General features: G+C 39.7%; 1 protein-coding gene across 2 annotated transcripts in view; it reads right to left on the bottom strand.

Annotated features, from left to right (window-relative positions):
- The window catches only part of LOC133959432 (copine-9-like), a 193,495-nt gene that overhangs the window by 46,311 nt on the left and 123,780 nt on the right, over positions 1–23,404 (bottom strand). For both annotated transcript variants that reach the window (XM_062394596.1, XM_062394595.1), the window contains exons 8-10: positions 8,793–8,856; positions 3,176–3,279; positions 2,476–2,580 (exon numbers count right to left, since the gene is read on the bottom strand). In XM_062394596.1, the coding sequence (XP_062250580.1) occupies positions 2,476–2,580; positions 3,176–3,279; positions 8,793–8,856 (273 nt within the window). The remainder of the gene's footprint in view (positions 1–2,475; positions 2,581–3,175; positions 3,280–8,792; positions 8,857–23,404) is intronic.

Genomic DNA, 23,404 nt, shown 5'->3' with positions numbered 1-23,404 from the left:
TACTTGTCGTAGAGCTTTCATCTGATCAACTTCAAATTCAGCTGAGTGTTATCACAACAACATTGAGAAAAAATTGATCAAGGGAATTTTTTTTCGTCACACCGTGTGACCCTGGCGTGGCGTCAAAGTTTGATTAAACGCCATCAAAACACGAGCATCTGTACCTCGAACATACATGGTCCAATCGAGTCCAAACTAGACATGTAAGACAAGAGTCCCGGCCTGATGACATCTACACAGAAATCATGATTTGAAATCACAGCGCCCCCTGGTGGCTACAGGAAGTGACATGTTTTATATTTTGATGAACTGCTCCTGGCTGCTTTACAATATACAGCTCAAATTACCTAAGTCAAGTCATTGGATCCAGGTCAGAATTGTGACATTTCCTCAAACCATGTAAACATTGATGTTTGGCGAAGGATCATCCTTCGCCAGACGAGGCGATGTTTTCATAAGTCCACTGTGCATTGTCCTATTACTACCACACTTCTGTCACATGATAATAGTACAAGCCTGAACAGCTCTGTGTCAATATTTCCTCAGTGTAATAGCGCCACCTACTGATTCGCCAGGAAACAGGAAGTACTTTGTTAATCCACTCTGCATTATCTCAACCGGCTCCAAACTACTGACCTATAATCACAATACTGATCTGAACAGCTCCACATATAAATATTAGTTCAGGGTCATAGCGCCACCTACTAATCAGTGTGAAAAATCTCTGTGGTAAAATTGTCCAATTGACACAAAATTGCTCACGCTATATCAGAGCGGCTACTTGAACAGATCTATATGTCTGTGTGTAATAATAGTGATGGCGCCACCTACTGGCAAACCTACTGCCGCAGAGCGCAAAATGGATGCAACGCGGAGACATGCGCTTAGTCATCGATCGCTCTCTCCACCGACCGCAACAGGCTTCAACGTGCGGGTGCTCGGGCCCGCCAGTGCTACAACGTAGCCCTTGTTCTGGATTGATTTGCAAGGCCAAAATTCATGGCAATAAGGAGGTCAGTTGAAAGACAGCTGCCCCCTCACAAATGACAACATATTTTCATTACATGCTGCTACTTCAGCTGAAATAATGACGCACAATCCCAAAACTCTAGAGAAAAAGAATAAGGTATGAGCTCCATGGGTCATGAACAGAGGAGTACTATACGCTAGACGTTTCTCATTCAGTATCTATTGTTGCATGATGGGAGACCCTGGGGTTGGTTGCTAGGGAGAAATTCTGCCATAAAGCAGGATGATGAGGAAGGGGGGCAGGGATTTATGCTACACAACGTGTAACTGTCACTCCTGCAAACTTAGCAAATTGCAGCTTTGTTCATCAAAAAATATTATAGACAAAGTCAGATTACACCAATCTTGTAAAATTTACTGAGATAAAGTTTAAAGAAAGACACCGATGTTTTTATCTTGCCGGATGTATCCAATAATAGAAAAAATAAAATGCCGCTAATTGATACGTGTCCTTGGCTTAGGTGCTCGACAGCAAACACTTTGAAGGTCTCAGGAAAACACTTGGCCTTTGGGATAGCAGGTCAACGGCATAATGGAATTTGAAATAAATTTGGGGTTTTCATATTATATCGTTAACCCCTGAACCCTGATTTCTATGCAGCTACTTTGTCTCTGAATACATTAAGTCCCAAACCCTATCTAAGTATTTTCTGATTATCCTACTCTCTTCATGGTGCTCCTTTGGTTCCTTTAAATCTTGGCGCAAAAATGTATGGTTATATTTAAAAAGGAAACTTAACAGTTTCCTACAGCAGTGGGACACTGTGGTTTTTAGCCAACATTTAACAAATAGAAGAAAATAGTGCTTTGAGGTACTATTTTTGGTGCCAGGTTATACATTTGGTGCTCCATTGAGTGGCGTCAATATATTTTCGTCACTGGTGCTGCATTGCCTCTATGTTGGTCTCAATAACACCAGCACTGGCCTGAGCCTAATAACATGGCCGACTGCTGGCATTATTCTGACAACCACAGAGTGTGTGTGTGTGTGTATGTGTGTGTGTGTGTGTGTGTGTGTGTGCACAGAGGGAGATAGATCAAGCTTTGAATATACACACAAATCTCTCTCTCTCTCTCTATATATATATATATATATATATATATATATATATAGTGTAATTGCATCAATAAGTCAACATGCGTGGTGACAGTACATTTCCAGAGACACATAGGTGATTTATCTCCTGATAAGATCTTTAAGTTTGGCTGGTTCCATTGATTTACTGGCACTTCTTGACACCTTTGGTTTCACCCAGTTTGTTGATGAAAATACTCAGTGCAGTGGTTTGCTTTTATCGGGACAGTAACTGTCAAAGCTTAAAATATTTCTAATATCCTAGTCTGCAGAGAATTCAGCTGAAAATGTCTTCGGCTTCACTGCCTCGTTGTTTGTCCTGACTATTGATTTGACTTGATTAACCTCTGAACCCAGTGCTGTCCCCTCACCTGTCATAGTCTCCATTACAGAGTGCTCTTACAGGGATGGTAAACGACTGCCAAACAGGATTCAGATTGTTCTTGATCACCTCAGTCTTGTGGCAGATGGTGAACCTGGAAAGACAAGTAACCCCAACATGGTGAAGATGAAAAGTCTGATGAAGGAATCTGGGATGGATATGGATCTCTTAACAAGTTTCTCACGGGGATAAGGTGTCCTCTTCTTGTACCATGTAATGTGTATAAATAGATTGAAAATATGTGTGTATTTGTATGTAACCCTTTGGAGAGAGTGTTTAATATTAGAGTAGGGCACAAAAGCCTTTTACGATTCAGTTGGAAATGGTCTACAGAATAAATTCTTCAGTGTGGTGGAGCAAAAACAGCACAGGGTCATAGATAGATTTGATTCTGAACTGTGTGTCTGAAATAGTGAAGGCTGCCATAAGTGCAGATAATAGCATTTTATCGCAGTGTCAAAAAAATCTATTAGCCCACTTTCAAACTACCATCCTAAACACTTTCACACTGTTCATGGGACTTGATCTAACAGATAAATCCTTTATCAGCTTTTCATGTGCTGTCAGTAATAAGGGATGAGCTTCGACAGAGGAGCATCACACTCACTGCTTCGAGGAAATAAATGGACCGTACAACTGAGGATTTACAATGTTTAACAAACACGACCCTTATAAAGTCACAAACTTACGTCCCATCCTCATTGCTCCGGTAAAAGACAAGGAAAGGGTCAGACTTGCCGAAGAAATCCTTTTTGTCCAGCTTGTTGGCACAGAGCTCCATGGTCGCTATGTCCTGAGAAAACAAACAGTTTATACGTCCTTTGATTTTAAGTTGATTTAGTTCAGACTTATGTTTGAACATTGAATTAACCATTGTTTTCTAATAAATTCACTTGGCCCTGAACTTTTTCACTTCTTAGACCTTCCTCTAGCCCTGAAAAAACACTTAGTGACCTGGACAGAAAACATAATTTTATCAAGGATCAAAAGGTCAAAACCCACAGGCACTCCTGAACTTAGGATATGTCCTTCTTTATTCAATGAAACATTTGAACCTCGCAAATATACCATACATTTGGCCATTGTGGCTCTATGGGTTGGGGGGATTTGCACTTGCCACTTCCATTGTAGTGATTTGAGTAAAACAACAACTGTCACAGACAAATTATACCAGTCAACCATTATAAGCCTACATCGTAAACCTCATTTAAACATGAATCATTTCAAATTAGTCCAACCAAAGGTAAATATTTAAAGTATGAGCCAAAACTGCCAAACTAAGACGTTTTCTAACATTGTGATCCATTTCCTCATCAGTGGTGTTGCCAACAGGGCAACAAAGTCATGCAGTGGTTGACTAAAGCAACAAATAATCATCAATTACATGATATCTGATTGGAAGCGAAATCCCCCCGATCTAATATAAAAACAGGGTTCTGTCCCAGAAAGGATCTGATGTTCCTTGTTTGCATTCATTTTATAAAATACTGGCCTTTTCTGGCAGCAGTTGAACTTTTGTTTCTATGAGCTAGCTTGACATCCAGGCGTTAGATCTGTCATTTCTGTAACTTTCATGGGTGTGAGCATGTCAAAGTGTAGGTTTTTTTAAGATGAGGAAAGGGAGCAGCATGTTTTGGACTTTTGCAAATTGAAGATCAAAGAAGCGTTTGACTAAGCTCGCTACAGACAAATGTGCTTGTCAAGCTGACTCAGCTTGCACTGCTCTGAAATTAATTATCTTGCACACATTATTTAACATAAGCACAGTGTTAAACTGAACTTGTAGGAATATTACTTCAACAGTTTTTTCTTCTTGGCTTTTAGAGGCAGAGCAACTAAACAAGAAAATGCCACTGATTAATTATTTCTGATTAAGATCTGTAGTAGGTTTGAGCCAGAATAGAATATAAGATAATATATGACATAAATAGTGCAGATGGTCTGATTCACTTCTGTGCGATAATTATTTCAGTATCACCACTCCCGGATGCACTGGGAACAACAGCATAAGCTGTCAGGGAAAAGTTGTTCTCCTTGCCCGGTCAAGTTCGTTGTATTGTTAGCATTGTTGATAGGCTGCTGATAGAAGTTAGCGGACAGCTGGATTCAAGAACCATTCAGAGCCCCACATGAAAACAAACTGATGTGCAAGATGACCCAGATGTAGATCCATACGAACTTAACTATAATGAATGTTTTAGGCAGCTACTTTCCATATTTACTTATGAATTTATAAAAGCTGTAAGAAACCAAAATAATAACATTGCTGGGATACACATTTTACAGATAGAGCTGTCGTTTAATTCTGATGCTAAAACCAACCAGGGGAGTTTTTTATTTCTAGAGACACAGGTTTTTGCAATAAATAATAATAAAACCATAACTAATACATCGTAATGAGCTTGGTCGTCTCAAGCTCTCAAGGACTCTGCGGTTAACTGTTATCACTGTTTTATGTCCTGCAGTTAGAGTTTAACCTTACAGTTTTTTTCGATTACATAAACACTAAAATCAAATGTATGACACATTATCAAAACCTTACACTCAAGGAGCAAAACATGGGCCCAGATTTGCACCACTATAAACACAATGTCAGCATCACCCTTTTTGCAAAACAATACACACAGTGATATACAGAAGTATATCAAGATGTCACTTCCTTGCAATTCCTAAGCACTGCCTGTCAAATGACCACCCCTATGAGCCAATTGGTTAAACACAGCCGTCAGGTGCGCAAACACAAGATTGCTTAATTGTAGACACACCAATCAGGATTAAGCACTATACAAATGCAGCAGGTGAGTTCACCTGTCTTCAACAAAAATGGAGCTTGTGCTCAAAAAAGAAGAAAAGTGAGGGTGAGAGGGGGAATCCGCGGAGGAGGAGAAGGTTTAGAAACATAGAGTATGTGGAGGTATGTATTGTTCACTTTAGCACTGTGATGTTGCATACTGCACACGTAACCTTTACAATGTAAATGTACTGTATTCCAGACCTATGCTGAACTACACAATCTTGTCTTTCACTGTATTTCTGAGAGTTTTACAGATGGATGCTGAGGAAATCCTGAATGAATTCATATCCATAGATGAGGCAGGGTGCAACCTGACAAAAGCAAGAAGGAGAGGCAGAAATATTATTGGCCACGGGGCTATAATCAATGTCCCAGGGCAAGGTGGGGGTAACATCACCCTTTGTGCTGCCACTACACAGAATGGGATCCTCCTCTGTGACGCCAATATGGGCCCTTACAACACAACTCACATTCTCACATCTTTGGACCGATTGCACAACATCGTCATAGCAGTAAACCACATGCACCAGATGCAATACACTGTCATCTGGAACAATGTGTCATTCCACTGCTCTGGTCAAGAACTGGTTTCAACACCATCCACAGTTTACAGTACCATACCTTCCACCATACTCTCCGTCTCTAAACCCAATCAAAGAGTTTTTCTCTGCATGGCGGTGCAGGGTTTACGATCTCCGGACCCAGGCTCAGGTACCCCTCATTAAAACGTGTACTTGCTACCGAATTATCTGCTAGTCTGATATTTGTCGAGCTTACAGTGTTATGCACACTACTGTAGTAATATTCAGTTGTTGCACACACTTCTCAAGTAAAATCTCAAAGTATCAACCCACAACACACAAATACTAAAATCTCTAAACATTCAGGACTGTTGAGCAATTTCACCTCTTTTACACAGCCGAACAGGAGACTGAAATTGTAGATGTGGTTCGTGAGAACAACTCTCTCACACACAAATAAAAACTAGGATCCTGGCTGACCATGCTACATTTAGAAACATCCAGACCGTCAGCCTCTCTACATTGGACCGTATTCTTCATAGGACTGCCATGTGGATGAAACAAGTGTTCAGGGTCCCATTTGAACATAACACAGGCATGAAGGAGTTACAGTGAGAGTTTGTGCTTGTAAGTACCATACATTCAGCACTGACACATGCATATAATAATAATAATAATAATAATACATTTTATTTCACAGCGCCTTTCATGTCACTCAAGGACGCTTTACAATTTAAAACAGGAGCAAACAAATAACAAAACAATTAAAATTAAAAGTGCAAGTAAAAACAGCATGGCAACTACAGTGATATATATTGTACCTGTAATCCAATATTGTTCCGTTTCTACAGTGTCTCACTGTAGCCCACTGTGTTGACCTCTCTGTGTCCATACTGTAACTTGCATTCTCATGCTGCCTGTGTCAGCGGATCCAGGAGCATGAAATAGCTAATGTGTTGTACCAGTACATCTTTATTGATGAGGTAGGATTCAACCTGTTGAAGAGGAGGCGACGGGGCAGAAACGTCATTGGCCAGCGGGCCATTGTTGAGGTCCCCCCGGCCAGCGTGGTGGGAACATCACAATGTGTGCTGCAATGAATCACCATGGGATCTTGCACCGTCATGCCGACCTAGGGTTCTATAACGCTGCCCGTCTCACGTTGTCATCTGGGACAATGTGAGCTTCCACCGGCTGCTCAAGTGCGTGAGTGGTTCAAAGACCACCCACATTTTTCCGTTCTATACCTTCCACCTTATTCTCCTTTCCTGAATCCCATTGAGGAATTCTTTTCAGCTTGGAGGTTGATGGTATATGAACGGAACCCACAGGACCGGGTCCCACTTCTCCAGGCCATTGAGGAGGCTTGTGGCGACGTGAGTGTCGAGGCCTGTCAGCATTTTGTATGTGAGGTTTTTAGTTTTCTGTGTGCAGTTTTGAGAAAGCCGTTATTGTTTTGAAAAACGTGTGTCACAGTTTTTCACAATTGTTAACAAACGTTTTTCAAAACAGTGTGTTGGGGGAGCAGGCCGGTTTACAGTACTGTACTGTTCTTTGTGTGTACCGAAATAAACCTTTTTATGCTGAATATTTGTGTGCTGTTTTATGTTTGACTATGAAAAAAGTAGGCCTACACTGAGACATTTTACAAAAGGAGAAATGGCTCATTCTCGAGAGTCATTGTCATTCATATGGTGTGTTCCATTTTGATGATTGTGTTTTCAATTTTGCACTTCAGTGTGCTGTAAATGCTTGGTAGTGTGCAAGCAAATGCTTAGTTGTGTGTACTCAATGAATATTATGTGTGTGTCATTTGAAAATATGGCTGTGTGTACCAAATGAAAACACGAGTTCCATTTTTTGAACAGTTAAGAGATTTGATGGCAAAGAGTCATCTTGCAAAGGGAGTGTCAGGTTTAGCATTTTGTGTGTGAGGTTTGCAGTTGTCTGTGTGCAGTTTTGAGAAAGCCGTTATTGTTTTGAAAAACGTGTGTTAACAATTGTGAAAAACTGTAACAATTGTGAAAAACTGTAAAAGTGTTTTAGGTTAGCAACAGCAGTGTGTAACTGGCTAAAACAGAATTAAGTCATATGAAGCGTGTGTGTTTCATATGGTAAAAAAATATGGTTTTGATCAATTAGTGTATAGTTTTTACAAGAGTGTTTCATTTTGCAATGGATCTGAGGTGTTCTGCTGATTGGGTGTGTGGCTGTGCTAATTGTGTGTAGTGTTTTGAAACACCGTGCCCTGGAAAGTTAAAGTAAATGTTGCGTATACATTTTAGCATTCCTCAACATTCAAATCATTATTCCAGCATGGATGTAATTGCACTTGTTTAAATGTAAATGTGTATAATATAAAAAACATGGTAAGCCTGTTTGTGTGTGCCTGCAAGTGCCTTTTTCTTTGATTGGAGTGTCCAATTATTTACTCCCTATGGCAAGAAAAGTGCACTGTAGGACTGGATAAAATATTCATGGGTAGCTGTGATCACCACTTTGAAGTAAAAGTACAAATTCCCTTTTATTCCATTTGATGCAAATGACAAAATTATTCTGAAGTCTGTGCAGTCATTTCAATTCTCCTCAAAGTTTAAAAATAGAAACACAGAACGTGACAGTCATGAATTCAGGATCTAGTGCTCTGATCAGACTGGAATTAAAGACAGTCACAGTTGATCTTCCAATTGTGAACCCCCCAAGATGCACAAACGACGCATTTGAGATCACATTAGGAGATGGTCTGGGACGCATGTGGCCACATTCCTAGGTCCAACTCTGCTGTAGCCGACGTCCTCTCACCTGCTACAGTTTCCCTGATCTACATGCATATAAACATGTGTATAATTCCTGTGAGCTCTGATCACAATGGAGTCACACCCTAATGTAAGATGTGAACAGATGTGCAGACTTAGAGCTGTCCACAAGAGACAGACGTTGATAGCAGGTCTAAACAGGTCCCCTGTGGCCTGAGTATAATATGAAACTAACCCGGCAGTTACTTAGCTCCTCGGCTGTGAAGATGATGGTTCCACACTTCTTTCCGGGAATCCCACTGAGAGAGAGGGTACCAGAGAAAGAGAGATAGAGAAGGTAGGAGGGTAGGAAATGAAGAACAGAACAGAAGAGTTAAGTTAAGACAGTTTTATTTATATAGCATCACCACACGACAGCACTTAGAGAGTGCAGAGGAAAAACTTCCTTTCCATCTGTCTGGGCCGGTTGGGTTAGACTAGAGAGAGAAAATGAGAGGGGGAGAAAGAGTGGGAGAGAGGTAGTGAGAGACAGAAATAATTCACTAAAATGTAAATCATTCAATTAAACATGACAAATGTAGGATTTTTTGGTTTTACAGGAAACCAGTTCAGAGAAGCTAATATGAGAGAAATTTAATCGTTTCTAGTTCCTGTCATGTTGATTTGTTCGGACAGTCTAATAAAAAATAATTGCTATAACCCACTTTCTTTATGTATAATGGAGGTGAAAAAGGTACTCATTTAAATGTTTTCTATTTGTGTAAAGGACACAAATAGACAATTATAATCTGCCTAAAAGAACCCTAACACAATTAGTCCAATCTAAATTCTTATAATGTTTACAGATGGCTTTCCTATATATTTTAAGACAGGCTGCTAGACTAAGCAAGATTCTTCCACATCGGGGGACCACCATTTCCTCTTAACTGTGTGCCATGTTTGATGTCTGGTGTTTAAGCGTATAGATATATTACTCAGCAGTGTTAATCCATCAATCTGTCAAAGAATGCTGTGACCAACAACATTCTGAGCTAAACCTGTGTCCAAAATTCTTAAGGTTAATCCACAACTCCTCCATATGTCCCCGGCATTGATTCAATGCAAACTCATACATAGGATTTATTACACTAATCACAGATTGTCTAAATTTTACCCCTATGTCAGTGATGCCTGTAAACAAATGTTGCTAGTCCCTGCCAACCTGGTACACATGCCCAAAATGGACACATTTTGGGGTATTTTACACATTTTAAATGACCTATATTGTTAGATCCACATCCCCTTTCTGCCCTATTTGGTATCCCACCTAACAAAGAACTCTAAGCTGAAGTGAAACATGGCATGGACCTTTTTCACCCTGTTGACCAGGCTTCTAATTCTATTAAACTTAAAGAAGGTTTTGCTTATGATCTCATGATCAGTGGATAAAAGAGGTTCTGCATGACCTGAAGCTGGAGAGGTGAAGGTTTTTTCTTGGAGTCTCCCCGAAGAAATTTGACAAGTTTGGAACTCTTTATTGTCCCTCATAGACTCTCTGGATGGGTTACCTGAGGAGTTGGATGACTGAGCACCGAGACAGGTTTATTGTTATTTATTTCTTATTCCCTGTATCCTTGGTTTTTTAAATGTTTCCCTTTTTAATATTATTTATTTAATTTAACTGTTTTTATTTCCCTCTCTTTGGGAATCATTGTTTCATGGTCTTTCTCTTGTATCTTGTTCATGGATACCTTGTAACATTGATGCTCAAAAAAATATATATTTCAAAAAAGAACCTTGCTCACTCTGAATCCTTCAGGTGATCTCCTGCTCTGCTCTCACATGGGCTCATTGAGACATTCTCCAGAGTTTTTACTGGCAGGATAATCACTAGAGAAACTCCACAGCCTCTCACACAGACATTTGTGTTCTCTTATACAGCCCCTTCAGATAATGTTAGGCGATTAATCCGAAGTTCATTGCATGTCTGAAAGCATCTAATAACATACGAACAATAAGAACAAGGCAGAACACCCACATATAGATGTGGAGTCAATCATTTCCTGCAAACCACACAGTAACCCCTCATCAGCTGATCCAATTGCAGCTCTGCACTTGACATCTTGGTGAATAACTATTATCATATATACTGTAGGGGGTGAAAAAGACTTATTCTCCGGGGATACATCACCCAGATTCTGATCATGTCTTAGCTCCCTCCACTTAATTTTTCTCAGGGGAGATAGGACTTTTCATTTGGTGCTGATTTATGAAACAATCTCAAAATTGTATTGAAATTGGTTCTCGATTGTCAAACAAAGCCTGAAATCATTTTTATGAAATGAGGAATACCCAGGTGCAGCAGGAGCTCTGTGCTTTTCTCTGCTCTGCCTTTAATCTTCTGAGAGTGATGTTTTGTTAATGCTGTTGTTCCTGTAGTGCTGCATTAAAATGAGAGGATTGTGCTGCCTCTTCTTTTAAGCTCCTCGTATCTTCACAAAGGTTCCCACTAAATACAAGACAAATTCTAAAAGCGGGTCACTATGCAAGACATATCTTCACTCTGGGTAGTAAGAATTAGGGAAAAAACGGCCAAGAAAATATGAATGTTTTTACTTGAGCACAGTCAGCACACACACACACACACAAACACACACACACACACACACACACACACACACACACTAACTAACATTAATATGATATTTGGCGATGCATGGAAATTCATTTTCAGATATCCTTAAATATGTAACATTGTTTTTTGCCTTAATTAGTCAGTTACCATTGAATAAGACGACATGGGTCATGGGATGAGGTGGTAGGAAGTCTCATAGCACAAGTGTGCTGTGATATTACTACTACTGGAACTACGGGAACTCCTTTTAAGCTGCTTTCAAGCTAATTGCTTGTCTTTGTGTGTTTTCTAGCCAAATCAAAACAAATCCAAAACTGCAATTCATCACAAAACCAAACTAGAATGAAAATCAGAGAGCACATACTGCCACCGATTATTAATAGTTTTCAAGTCAAATTAAACCTAGAGAAAATAAAAGTTGCAGAACCTTTATCATCCACTTGATAACTTCCTGAGGCTGTGATTCACACACAGTGATTCGTTCCACCCACTTAAAGCTGCCACTGTGAGCAGGCCGCCTGATGCTATGCTGTGATAACAATGCAGGCACAGACTCAAGGATGTCACTTTAATCATCTGTGACAAACAAGCACCTCAAAAACATGTGCACACAAGCTACCATGCTGGAGAAACCCTGCAGATTACAACAATGCACACACACACACACACACACAAGCACATACATGTTACACATTCTCCTTCAGAGACTGGTTCCCGTGTCCTTGAAATTAGATTTTGTCTCACTGTCAGTCTATTGTTCTCTCCACAGCTACTTTTGTGAACTCAGTCACGTAACCTCAGCTGCGTGAGGGCAGGTCAAACTCAAATACCTCGGCTTGAAACCAGAATTAAATTTTGCCCTAATACCAGTTTCCTCTCAGTGTGGTTTTCTTTTTAATCAATCTCTGCTGACCGTCTAACGCAAAAAGCTAACAGTGATGTATGAGCAGACAGTGATTGCTCCCATAATGACTTCTGTGTGGTGGCGTGGGCCAGTGGGGGATACTTGTAGCTTCACACACACACACACACACACACACACACACCACTCATCACACAGGGTCCTATTCACATTCTTGCTGCAACACTGTCGATCAGCAATCGATATAGCAAGGATGAAGAGAATAAACTTGAGATTGAGGCCATCAAAGTATATACGTGTAGCTGAATATATGTGTGTGTGTGTGTGTGTGTGTGTGTGTGTGTGTGTGTGTGTGTGTGTGCAGCTCAGCAGGAGTTTTCCCACATGTCCTCTTTCCACATTCCACTGGCTGATGTGAGTCCACACTCCCATATTAAGTACAAACCATACGTGTACAAGCATGTTGCTCTATTGGTTTGGGGAGTGGGGACACTCTTTGACATAATGCATTCGCCAGCCTCTTACCCTTAATCATCACAAATAACTGTCCACACAACAATGGCTTTGAACAAACACAACCATATCCCAAACACACAAACTCACACCACGCACACACAGTTTAGTCTAAACAGACACAGCTTTATACAAGAACTTTTCATAAAACCTGAGAGTTTCCTTTCCTCCCTTTTTTTAACTAAGGTTTATTCACACCTTACATGGTCCAATCCTTCAGACTTTTCAGTTTAGTCTGAACGAAATGAACAAATGTGAAAGGTGCCTCGAACCACGGCCTTGACAAACCAAATATAATCTGATCAAAAGAGGTGGTTTTGGTCCAAATCAAAAAGGCCTAGTTGTGTTCGTTCACAGTGTGAAAACACGTTAAGGGATAGTTCGGACTTTCAGACCAATTGTAGGAAGTTGTCACAGCGGGACACCAGTTCATTCTTCCCCTCAATTCAAATGGAAAGACCTCTTCTTATCTATGCACTTCATTTGTAAGTCTCCAAACCAAATGTCAAGTACGGACAGACACAGACCATGACCATAATTAGTTCCATGTGATCCGATTGGAACCATGGGTTTATGAAGGTTTTTGAAAATGAAACTGGAAGAATACATTTGTACGGGTCACTTTATAATGATTATTAAAATTCAGAAGGGAAAAAAGAATAATGGAGTGTGGTCTTTTTTCAATATCCTGGGCTGTTGCTCAATATTCCATTAATTCTGTTTTGTCAGAAGTGAAGTTCTGCTAATGTTACAGATAACAGAATGAGCACACTCTAGAATCATACAGAGGGTGCACAGTTGTATGCTTATGTGTGAGTGGGCTTCTGTGTGTTTGTTGTTTTCGGAAACATAGAGGTCATTTGGAGATCAGGGGACACACTTGCCCAACAGCCGGTGGCACTGCTTGTGTGGGAGTTTTGTTCTCTTGTTCATGTACAGTTTGTCTCCTTCTTCTTTTGCAGCATGGGTTTAGAGTGTTTGGTTATGTATCTTAAGTTATTTTTTTTATTTTGGGTCGGAGATTAACAGTAATCCAGTTGCTGGTTTGCTTTTTTCATCAAACTTGCCTTAAGGCAATTTAGGGCAATGAGCTGAGCTTATCCACCTTTTACATTTATTATTGTGTTTAAGGTAAACTGACCATGGCATAGCTCTTAGATATTTTTAAATGTTCCAGTCTAATTAAGCTTTTTGTTTTTTTATCGAGGCATTTATAAGGGAAATGTCCGCAAACAAGCTATGATGAGATCGTGGACATGTTTTCTATCGCAGTGATCCTTTATGGTGAATGTATATGTAGCCAGGGAGGGAACCCTTTGTATGATCATCTGAGACTACTGAGACTATAAACCGGCTCACGGGAAGACTCTGTATAAAAGCAAAGCATTAAAGGCACCCTCTATGCTGCTGCTCTGTGTGCAGGAGCAGGACAAATCCAAACTTAAGAAAGCTTCTTCTGACAGTAACTCTTTCTGCTGAACAGTAAATCTCTCAAATCCTAAATGATTTCTACAGCGTGATCCTTTAATTCTTCTTTTTCAAGATAGGAAGATAGAAGGACATTTGTAAGGAATATTAGATTACAGTGTTACTATCCTTGAAAGAAACAAGGCACATAATTATTGCTGAAAATTGCAAATTACTACTAGACAGACATTAAGTTAATTGCCTCATGTGTAAAGAATATATTTTTTAGCGTTGTTACTTTACAGATTTCCCCCTCAAAAGGCCGTTCTCTGACAGTGTCATTACCTCAGTGCTAACCCCATCAACTGAGAGAGAAAACAGAGAAAACGCTTTAAAGTTTGTTAAGATCAAATGTATATTATATAATCTCCCTGTGGTCCCATATATAACATCAGTGACCTTTGACCAGTGAATGCAAGCAGCAAGCCATCATGATGATGTGTGCAGTGCAAGGGATCCCTGTCAGAATTTTAATTAAATGCATAGAGATAAATGTAAATGCTTTCAGAGTACTGTGACTCTGTGTGGCTCTTGGATGGTTTCCACTGCTGTCTGTAATACATGCTGGTGTCTTTGATGTTGAGCTGGGTTAACTCCCATTCGACTAGAGAGGGATATTTTCATGCATGTGTAAGTAGAAGTGGAATGTAACAGGTAATTATACTTAAATACTGTCAGAAAACTACTGACTCTATGCATGAAGATCAGTTTAGTATTATATGGAGCACTATGCAGCTGATCCATGTTTTCTGTGATATTGGAAAAACTTCGCTATGTCGATAACATGTCGTTGTCATCAGGGGTTGTCCCTGGAGAATAAAGAAAAAAAGCTAAACTGTAGCGTGAACACAAATACACTATTTAGATTCTGGGAAAAAAAGGATTCACTATTTGTAGAACTTGAGGTCAGAATCCCAGCTCTTGTTGCATTATCATTTTTGAGTTTCTCATCAATCCTGACTTCATGAAAGGGCAGAGGCGTCAATTGGGTATGGCAAGGTATGGCAGCTGCCACACCTTGGCTCCAGGGGAAAATGTAAATGTTCGTTTTAAAAAAATAAATTTATGGAATTACTCTGTGTCAATTTGTATTTATTATTCTATTATTTAATACATATAAATTAAATACAAATGAAAATCAGAACAACACAATCGATTTCCCAATACTTATCGTAACGTATCCCCCCTCCCTATCTTGAAATGTGGTATCTCCTGACGAGAAGCCGCCGGACGTCAGAGCGGGTCATGTTATCGCGGTTTTTTTTATTTTTCGGCTAAGCTAATTAACTAAAATGAAAAGAAAGCAAAGAACTTTAGAATCTTTTTTTATCAAAAAAAAGGCAGGTGAAGGTGATGGCTCCAATGTTGCCCCAGCAGCAGAGGGAGAAGGACCAGGTAGTGAAGGTGGGATTCAAGCTGTTAACGAGGCTGTTAGCCACTCCAGCACCTGCGCCGGGGATGCAGATGCTAACAGGGAGACGGAGACTACATGCATGGAGGCTGAGAACTCGTCCACACCGACTTCTCGAATTGAATCCGAGTCTGAGTCCCCACCAATTTCTCAGATTGAAAGAGCTGGATCAGACGTGGACAGCGATAAGGAAGGTCAAGGCCCGGGTGCAGCAGCAGTAGCAGCCTCTGGGTCAACTGGAGCAGAGAAGAAGGATATTAGTGGATGTAAAACAGACGGACTCAGGCGTCCTCGTTTGACCCACTTCCCAACTAGAAATGGAAGACGCTTTAATGTCAGTGTGTATCAGGAATATGACTGGGTTGAATATTCTGCGCAAGAAGATGCAGTTTATTGCTTTGCATGCCGTCATTTTGGAGGAGCCTCAACTTTAACAGGTGACAGGCATGGACTGCGTGTGTTCATAGACACTGGATACACATGTTGGAAGAACATGAAAAAAAATCTCCGGGATCATCAAGGGAGCAGTAGACACAATTGTGCTGCATTAGCGTGGTCTAACTTTAAGGCTGTGATCAGTGGACATAAGGAATCCATCGCAAGTCGGATTGACGCAAACAGGACAGATGAGGTGCAGGAGAACCGGGCTCACGTCAAATCCTTGTTCAATATCACGTCATTTCTGGGAAGACAGGCCCTCCCTCTCCGTGGCCACAACGAGAGAGATGAGGATGAAAATAAAGGAAATTTCCTTGAACTTTTGGACGTTATTGCAACAGATGACAGGAACGTGAAAAAAAAACAGGAACGCAGGTATGCGCACTATTCTTCCCCAGAAGCCCAGAATGATATGGTGAGAGTTATTGGGGAAAATATCAGAAGTATAATCATAAATGAAGTAGGAGAAGCACGGTACTTTTCAGTGTTAGTGGATGAAACGAAAGACCTGTCTAAGAAGGAGCAGCTGGCCATTTTGATCCGTTATGTACATGACGGGATTATAAAGGAAAGAGCCATTGGAACCTATCACATGAAGGACCTGACAGCTGAATCCCTGGCCCAGAAAATAATAAAGGAATTATCGAGTTTAGATATTCAGCTGTGTGTTGCACAATGCTACGATGGTGCAAGTGTTATGCGGGGTAATGTGCGTGGAGTGCAGGCTTTAATACGTGAAAAAGTGCCGCATGCAGCGTATATACACTGTCATGCACATAGACTAAATCTTGTGCTTGTGAGCTCGATAACTGAAATACCAAAGATGGCAGAGTTTTTTGGTGTTGTTCAAACACTATATACATTTATTGCAAATAGCAATATCAGACACATGCTTTTCATTGAGGCTCAAAAGAAGTTGGGACACAACAAAATACTGCACTTGGAGCGCACCTGTCCCACTCGGTGGCTGTATTGGTATAGGGCTCTACAGAAGATAAAACTGCGCTACGAGGCTATACTAGCTGTGTTAGATGCCACTATTGACGCTCATGCAGAGGGTTCAACTGAAGCTGCTGGACTTCGGACAAATATGCTGACAGTCACTTTTGTTGTGCGTCTTCATGTCCTAGAAAAAATCTTAAATCTCACTTATGGACTGTCTGAACAGCTTCAGACAAAAGACATTGCAATCACGATGGCTTCCAACCTCATACGGAGTACTAAGGCCCAGCTGGAAAAGATGAGGTCAGATAAAGAGTACCAGGACACACTGAGCAGAGCCAAGGCATTTTCCACAGAGCTCGGCCTCCCAAGCAGCGACACTGCCCCTCTGCGACCAGCAAGAGCACGGAGTGTGTCCAAAGCCTTGGCAGGGTTTATTGTCGGATCATCCAGTGGCCAGAGACAAACAGGAGATGACCAAGAAAAAAGACTATACTTTGAAACACTGGACCGCTTCATCTCTGAGTTAGATCGCCGATTTACAGATAATGATGAGCTACTTAATGCTATCCAGGCATTTGATTGTTCATCTCCCCATTTTATGGATGTAGTTAAAATGGAACAGTTTGCACAACTCTATGATGAACTGATCGACACCACCCTTCTCAGTTCCCAGTGTCACACAGCAAAAGCTTTCCTTGAACTTGAGATGAAGGAGGACGTGGAGGAGGAGAAAAACATAATGCTGGCTTTGACACGACTGAAGACCATGTCTGTCGCTTTTTCAGAGGTCATCAAGCTATTCAAGATCGCAGCAACAATTCCTGTCTCCACTGCATCCAACGAGAGATTCTTTTCCGTTTTAAAAAGAGTCAAGACTTACCTGCGGAACCACCATGAGCGAGGACAGGCTCACAAACCTCATGTTGATGGCTGTTGAGCCTGCTGTCGTAAAATCCCTGGACGCAGATGAACTTGTCAATAACTTTGCTGCTTTGAGGACCCGCCGTTATCCACTTGTGGAATAATTAATAAAGTTCATCTCAAAGTAAGATACCCAAACATCTTATTAATATGATTTCTCTTTCTCTTTCTCTTTCTCTTTCTCTTTTCTTCTCCCTCCCTCCCTCTCCTCTCTCCCTCCCTCCCTCCCTCCCTCTCCTCTTTATATTTGGACTTTAACAGTTTACAGCAGTTTACCTGGTATGTTCACGTGATATTGTTGCAATTACATAGTGAATGAAGTGAACAGAAAGAGTGAAATTGTGTCAGAAAGGCTATTACTGCTGTCTAACCCTGCCGCTTGCTATAATCCATGGTGCTGAAAACGGATGCGTAACGGCGCATTTGACTGAATTGATTGATTGACGTGCGTAGTTAAGTGTTTGTGTCCATAGTTACTTGCGCTAGCGGGATGTGAGTGAGGCTGCATTTGAAAAAGTTCAAATTTTCCTAACCACACAGAAAAGCTACATAGCAGACTTGTCACTTTTGTTATGATTATTTGCTGGGCATGTATATTGATTGATACTGTAGTTAAGTCATGTGACTAGTAACCTTGCCATACCTTAGCTTTGGCTGAATTGACGCCACTGTGAAAGGGCAGCACTGATCTTAGTTAAGCGCAGTTCTAAAAGCGGCATAAAATAACAGCTACAATATCCTTTTAATTAGTACTTGTAATAGAGAAATGGTGCCTCTTTCATTCCCACTCAGTGCCCTGAACACCTGTCCTTCTACTATTTCACTTTCGTGAGAACTGAGTGATAGTCATAGCTTCATTGCTTGTAGAGTTCGATGCGTTCCATTGAGACCCCATTTGAAGTGAATGATTGGCTTTGTTTTCTGTAGATGAAAACCACTTATACTCAGAGCCAAAACCGTATCCATTCCAACTTGTGGCTGCAGGGGCCGATATGGCTCTTCTAGTGTTTTCTTTGAACACTAAATTGAGTATCTTCACGTCGTGAGACATAATATAATTAAAATCGCACACTCAGCAGAGTGTCTACCTCCACCAAAGTTTCAAGAAAATTGGTTTAGCAGTTTTTTAGTAATCTTGCTAAAAGACATACAAACAGCATGGGAAAAAACCTCCTTGCCAGAGGTAGTTTTTTATTTCTGTTGGTTAACATAGCACTGAAATTATTAATAATTGCTATGGTCTGTGAACAAAGCAAAATCAGAAAGTGCAAAAAGTACAATTATGGGGTTTCTCATAAGATTTTAATGATGCCAAGCAGAACACAATTTAATAACTCACTTTCAGTTATATTGAAAGATTTTCTATTGCAAATCATCCTATCAGCAGACACAAGTTCAATAACCTCCTTTTCCCCCCAAATCTGAAATCTTTGAGTGAAGCTTTTGTTACAGGTGGGGCTTTCATCTTCCAGCGACAGATGTATAAAGCAGAGAAATGGGGGCAGTTCCTTCAGATCTGCTTTTCCAGCATTACACATCAGAAGGCAGATTATTAACATCTAATTATCATCTGGTCTTCCAATTTTCACAAGCTCAGATTAAACAGAACTTCAAACCCCATCAAAAAAATATCTCAGCCAATTGCCAAGTAACTTTAGAGTTTTATCTGGCTGAATGAAGTGGGACTTTGAGTTCTACTTCTTTTCTGAAATAGAAAAGGATATTACTTTGGCTTTGACATAATTTTAAGTCTAGCCCTTCATCCTCTGAATTCTTCTTTTTCCACAGTTTTATCTCAAATTGTCTACACTAAAGTAATCATATTGCAGATGTTCCCGTTTTGGTTGAACTATGCTCTATTTAAGCTAATATATTCTCAATTCTTTAATTAAATGCAAATCAAATGCATTATGATTGGCTTGGGATTCCTTTGAATCTTTTTTTACCTTTATTTAAACAGGTTAACCCCACTGAGATAAAAAAAAAGGGTATTTTCCTTCAAAGGAAACCAGGCCAACATACAAGCTTTACAATAAATACGAATTTTGAAGAGCACTAAATGTATCAATGTAAAAACTGAATGAGGTCAAAGTGACGTGAAAAAGCAGAGTGAAGCCAGAGCCAGAGGAATCCCAGGCTCAACCTGTCCTTCAGTGTTGCAATTCCCAAGAGACACCAGCTTCTTGGTCATTATAACTTATTTTAAAATGGAATTCTGAAACAGGTCTACATTGGTGGTTTGTATGTCATGAAAGACATCCCAAATAGAAGACATTATTGTGGAAAATAAATGTAATGTCCTCTATTTAGCCATATAAATAAGTCATTGGTGAAATGGGTTATTGTTGGGAGGATAGCAGTCAATACAAAATAGATTTATTCAAATGTAATGCTTCAAAAAGTTATATTTTCCCTTTGAAATCTTTATTTTGGCAACTGGACAGACAAAAGGGAAATTAGACAGAAAAAAGTTTAAACATTAATAAGTTTAATTGAGAAAAAAAATATGGAACTGTTGTCTTGTCAACACTTGAAAACATAGGTCTTACTTTGCTTTGATAAAACAAGGATCCTTTTACAAGGATAACAGGATTTAGATCGTAATCATTCTTGTTCCAGAGCCTGTTTCACCATCAGAGATTACGAATTAACTGCATCAGATTTGGAACACGATACTGAGATTGTTTTCATCTTCAGTTAGCTAAAGGCATTAGCTAATGTCATTAGCTAAACTACATTAACTGTGTGATACATGCACTTCTCCCACAACAAGTTTCTGTTTTCTGCTCATCTGTTAAAGTCTGCAAAACCTGACCAGGAGCTAATACAGACCATAAACAGAAATATAATTTTTTTTTTTTCAATTTGGGTGTTTTATATAATTTTGTAAGCATCCTTCATTGGCCATACTAAATGAGTGATTATACATATATATAACATCCCTAAAGTGCCGGCTGGAAGTGTCGGTGTAATATCTCTGTCATAATGTGGTCTTGTGAAAACTGCTTGTTGGAACCAAACTTCTCAAAAGTTTTAACTTTGCCTAATATTTTCATCCATATCTGTATATTTTAATACAGTTATGTGTTAAAAGTGTTAAAAATTGTTATGTTGAAAGCATCTACTTTATACAGACCTACTGGGATACTTAGTTTTGTATTGTTAGGTCTATAATTTGGAGAGATGAGATGAGATAAACCGTATTAATGGACATTTTCTCATTACAGCAGATAGATAGAATGAGGTAGACAGTACTTTGGTGTACAATCTAATGCCTGAAAAATAATGAGCCATCAGCTCTTGTTGATCTTCAGATCTTTTCACAACATTAAACATGACTAGCTTTACCTTCTAAATATCAATATTTTAACATTGTTACTGATGCTAGCTGGTGGTGGTATTTAACTCAACACATTGACACAGAGCGTCTGTTATGACTTTTAACTATTTGGGCTTCTGGCTTTAATACAGATCCTCAGTGAGACTTTCATTTTTTCCCATCCCATAATCTTTCTCTCTCTCTCTTTCGCTTTCTCTCTGTCAGCGGCCTTGAGATCCTATATTGAGAATCCCCAAAACATTGTTGAGGTCTCCATGCCCTTGCCCTTTGACCTTTGAACACCAAATTTGTATAATATAATGTTTGTGAGAACATGTGTACCTTGTGAAAATTAGAATCAGAATCAGAATTCACACGGTGTGACGAAAAATCGATCTTTGGGTAAGTTTAGATCTCCATCTTGTTGTGATGACACCCAACACATTTTTAAGTTGATCTGATGAAAGCCCTACGACAAATACATCAAAGTAAAAATGGCCACTAAATCCAAAATGGCGAGCTTCCTGTTGCGTTTTTCATAATGCTCTTTGAGGCTTTTTTGTTTATCTGGTCACGATACACAACTGTCCTCATTTTCGTGAGGATCGTTGAATGCTAAATGACGAGCTTTTCCGTAGGTGGCGCCGCTGAGCTATTTTGCCGCGCCCATTTCCAAATACCTCCGAATACGTACATTTTCACCAATTTCTAATTTATGGCAAACTTTAGAAACTTTTTGAGAATGTCGAAGCCCTCAAAAAGCCCATTTACTACGCTCAGAATAATCCTTACAATTTCAATAGGGCCTCTCACCGTTGGTGCTCGGGCTCTATTAAAGCTACTTCTCAAGCATTCAATTTTATTGGCTACTAAAAGACAGGGATTCAAAGCTGGAAACTCATGCTTTTAAAAACATAACATGCATTTGCTAAAAGGAAAGAATCCAGTGACAAGAACTAAATGGCTTTTGCTCTGCTTTGCAAATAAATGTAAGATGAGTGATTTCTTTGTGCCAGATGTGCCACTTGTGTTCTTCCAGCCTGAAGAACTACTTGTCATGAAGTCACATGAGGCATGGCAATTATACAGTGGTGTAGTGAATATTTAATTATAGTGAATATTTGATCAGTTTTGTGTGGCTCTTCAACCACTTTTGAACAGTTTCATCATTATTTCACTTATTAGTTAAGATAAATAATGGACAACTCTGGAGGTGGCTGCATGAGCACCTATGTGTGATTGATGTTAGCTACAAGGCAACAATAGTCACTCTGGCTGTGTGTGGGGGAGCCACGTGGCATGGTCTTTTTGCCATACCACATACACAAATATTTTCGGAACATGCTTCAATGTTTATCATCAGGGCACACAAATCATGTGGGAGTAGATTTGTAGTTTTTAGATCATTCAACATTAAACGTTAACATTTTCACAGTGACAGAATTCTCTATGGTACAATGCATACCAAGGGTTTTACTATGAAAACTACTTCTGCAGATAAGATAAATATATTGCTCTATTATTTCACAGTGTGCACTCCATTATTAAAGACATTCTAAATACAGAAAATGGAGCTCTCTCCACTAAGCCTGTCATTAGGCTACAGTGATAGCCTCCAGCAGTTTGTCCCATATAGGCTAGTCCTCATCATAGTCACTCAGCAGCGACAGAGATGTCCTCTGATGGCTTAGGGAGCAGTGCCCTATCACAGCTTCACTGAAAATTAATTGATGACATGGTGACATGTGATTGGTAATAACAATAAACTATACCTTTCAATCTGTCTGTCTTTCTGTCCTTTGATTTTCACAACAACTTCTCATTTTCTTGACTTGAAATATTTGTCTTTGTGTGTGTTGCTGAGGCAGCAAGGAAGTCGACCGTGACGTTTTTGATGAGAGCTTCATTAGAAACATAAAAAAAAAAAAACTTACTATGTTAGTGCTGAAGCAACTCATTCGCACGGACATCTATTTTGATCACTGCCCATCATTAAAAAGGAGTGTCGGGTCAAAGTATGGATTTCCCCATAAAATAAGCTTTAATATGGAGTATGGAAATCAACAGCTTTCATCTTTGTACTAAAATAACTCTTTGGTACCTTTTTTTAATTGGTGATGTATCATGCTGTGGCTTTTCATGTCCAAATGATCATAACATGTAATTTTGTAGTGTAGAAGAGAATTGGTTCACTCTGGATCCTTTCAATGGGCAAGTCATTAAAAAACAAGATTTGCAACTCTTCAAATGTTGGACCTGAATACTTCTTAATGCAAGAAACTTCTTGTCTCCCTGTTTTTACTCTCACTGCAATGGAAACTAGAATCACTACAGTGTCATCTTACAGACTAATATGA

This window comes from Platichthys flesus, chromosome 2, assembly GCF_949316205.1.
Source record: "Platichthys flesus chromosome 2, fPlaFle2.1, whole genome shotgun sequence".
Lineage (NCBI taxonomy): Eukaryota > Metazoa > Chordata > Actinopteri > Pleuronectiformes > Pleuronectidae > Platichthys > Platichthys flesus.
Note: the sequence above shows the minus strand (reverse complement) of the source record. Positions and strands in the feature narration are given on the sequence as shown.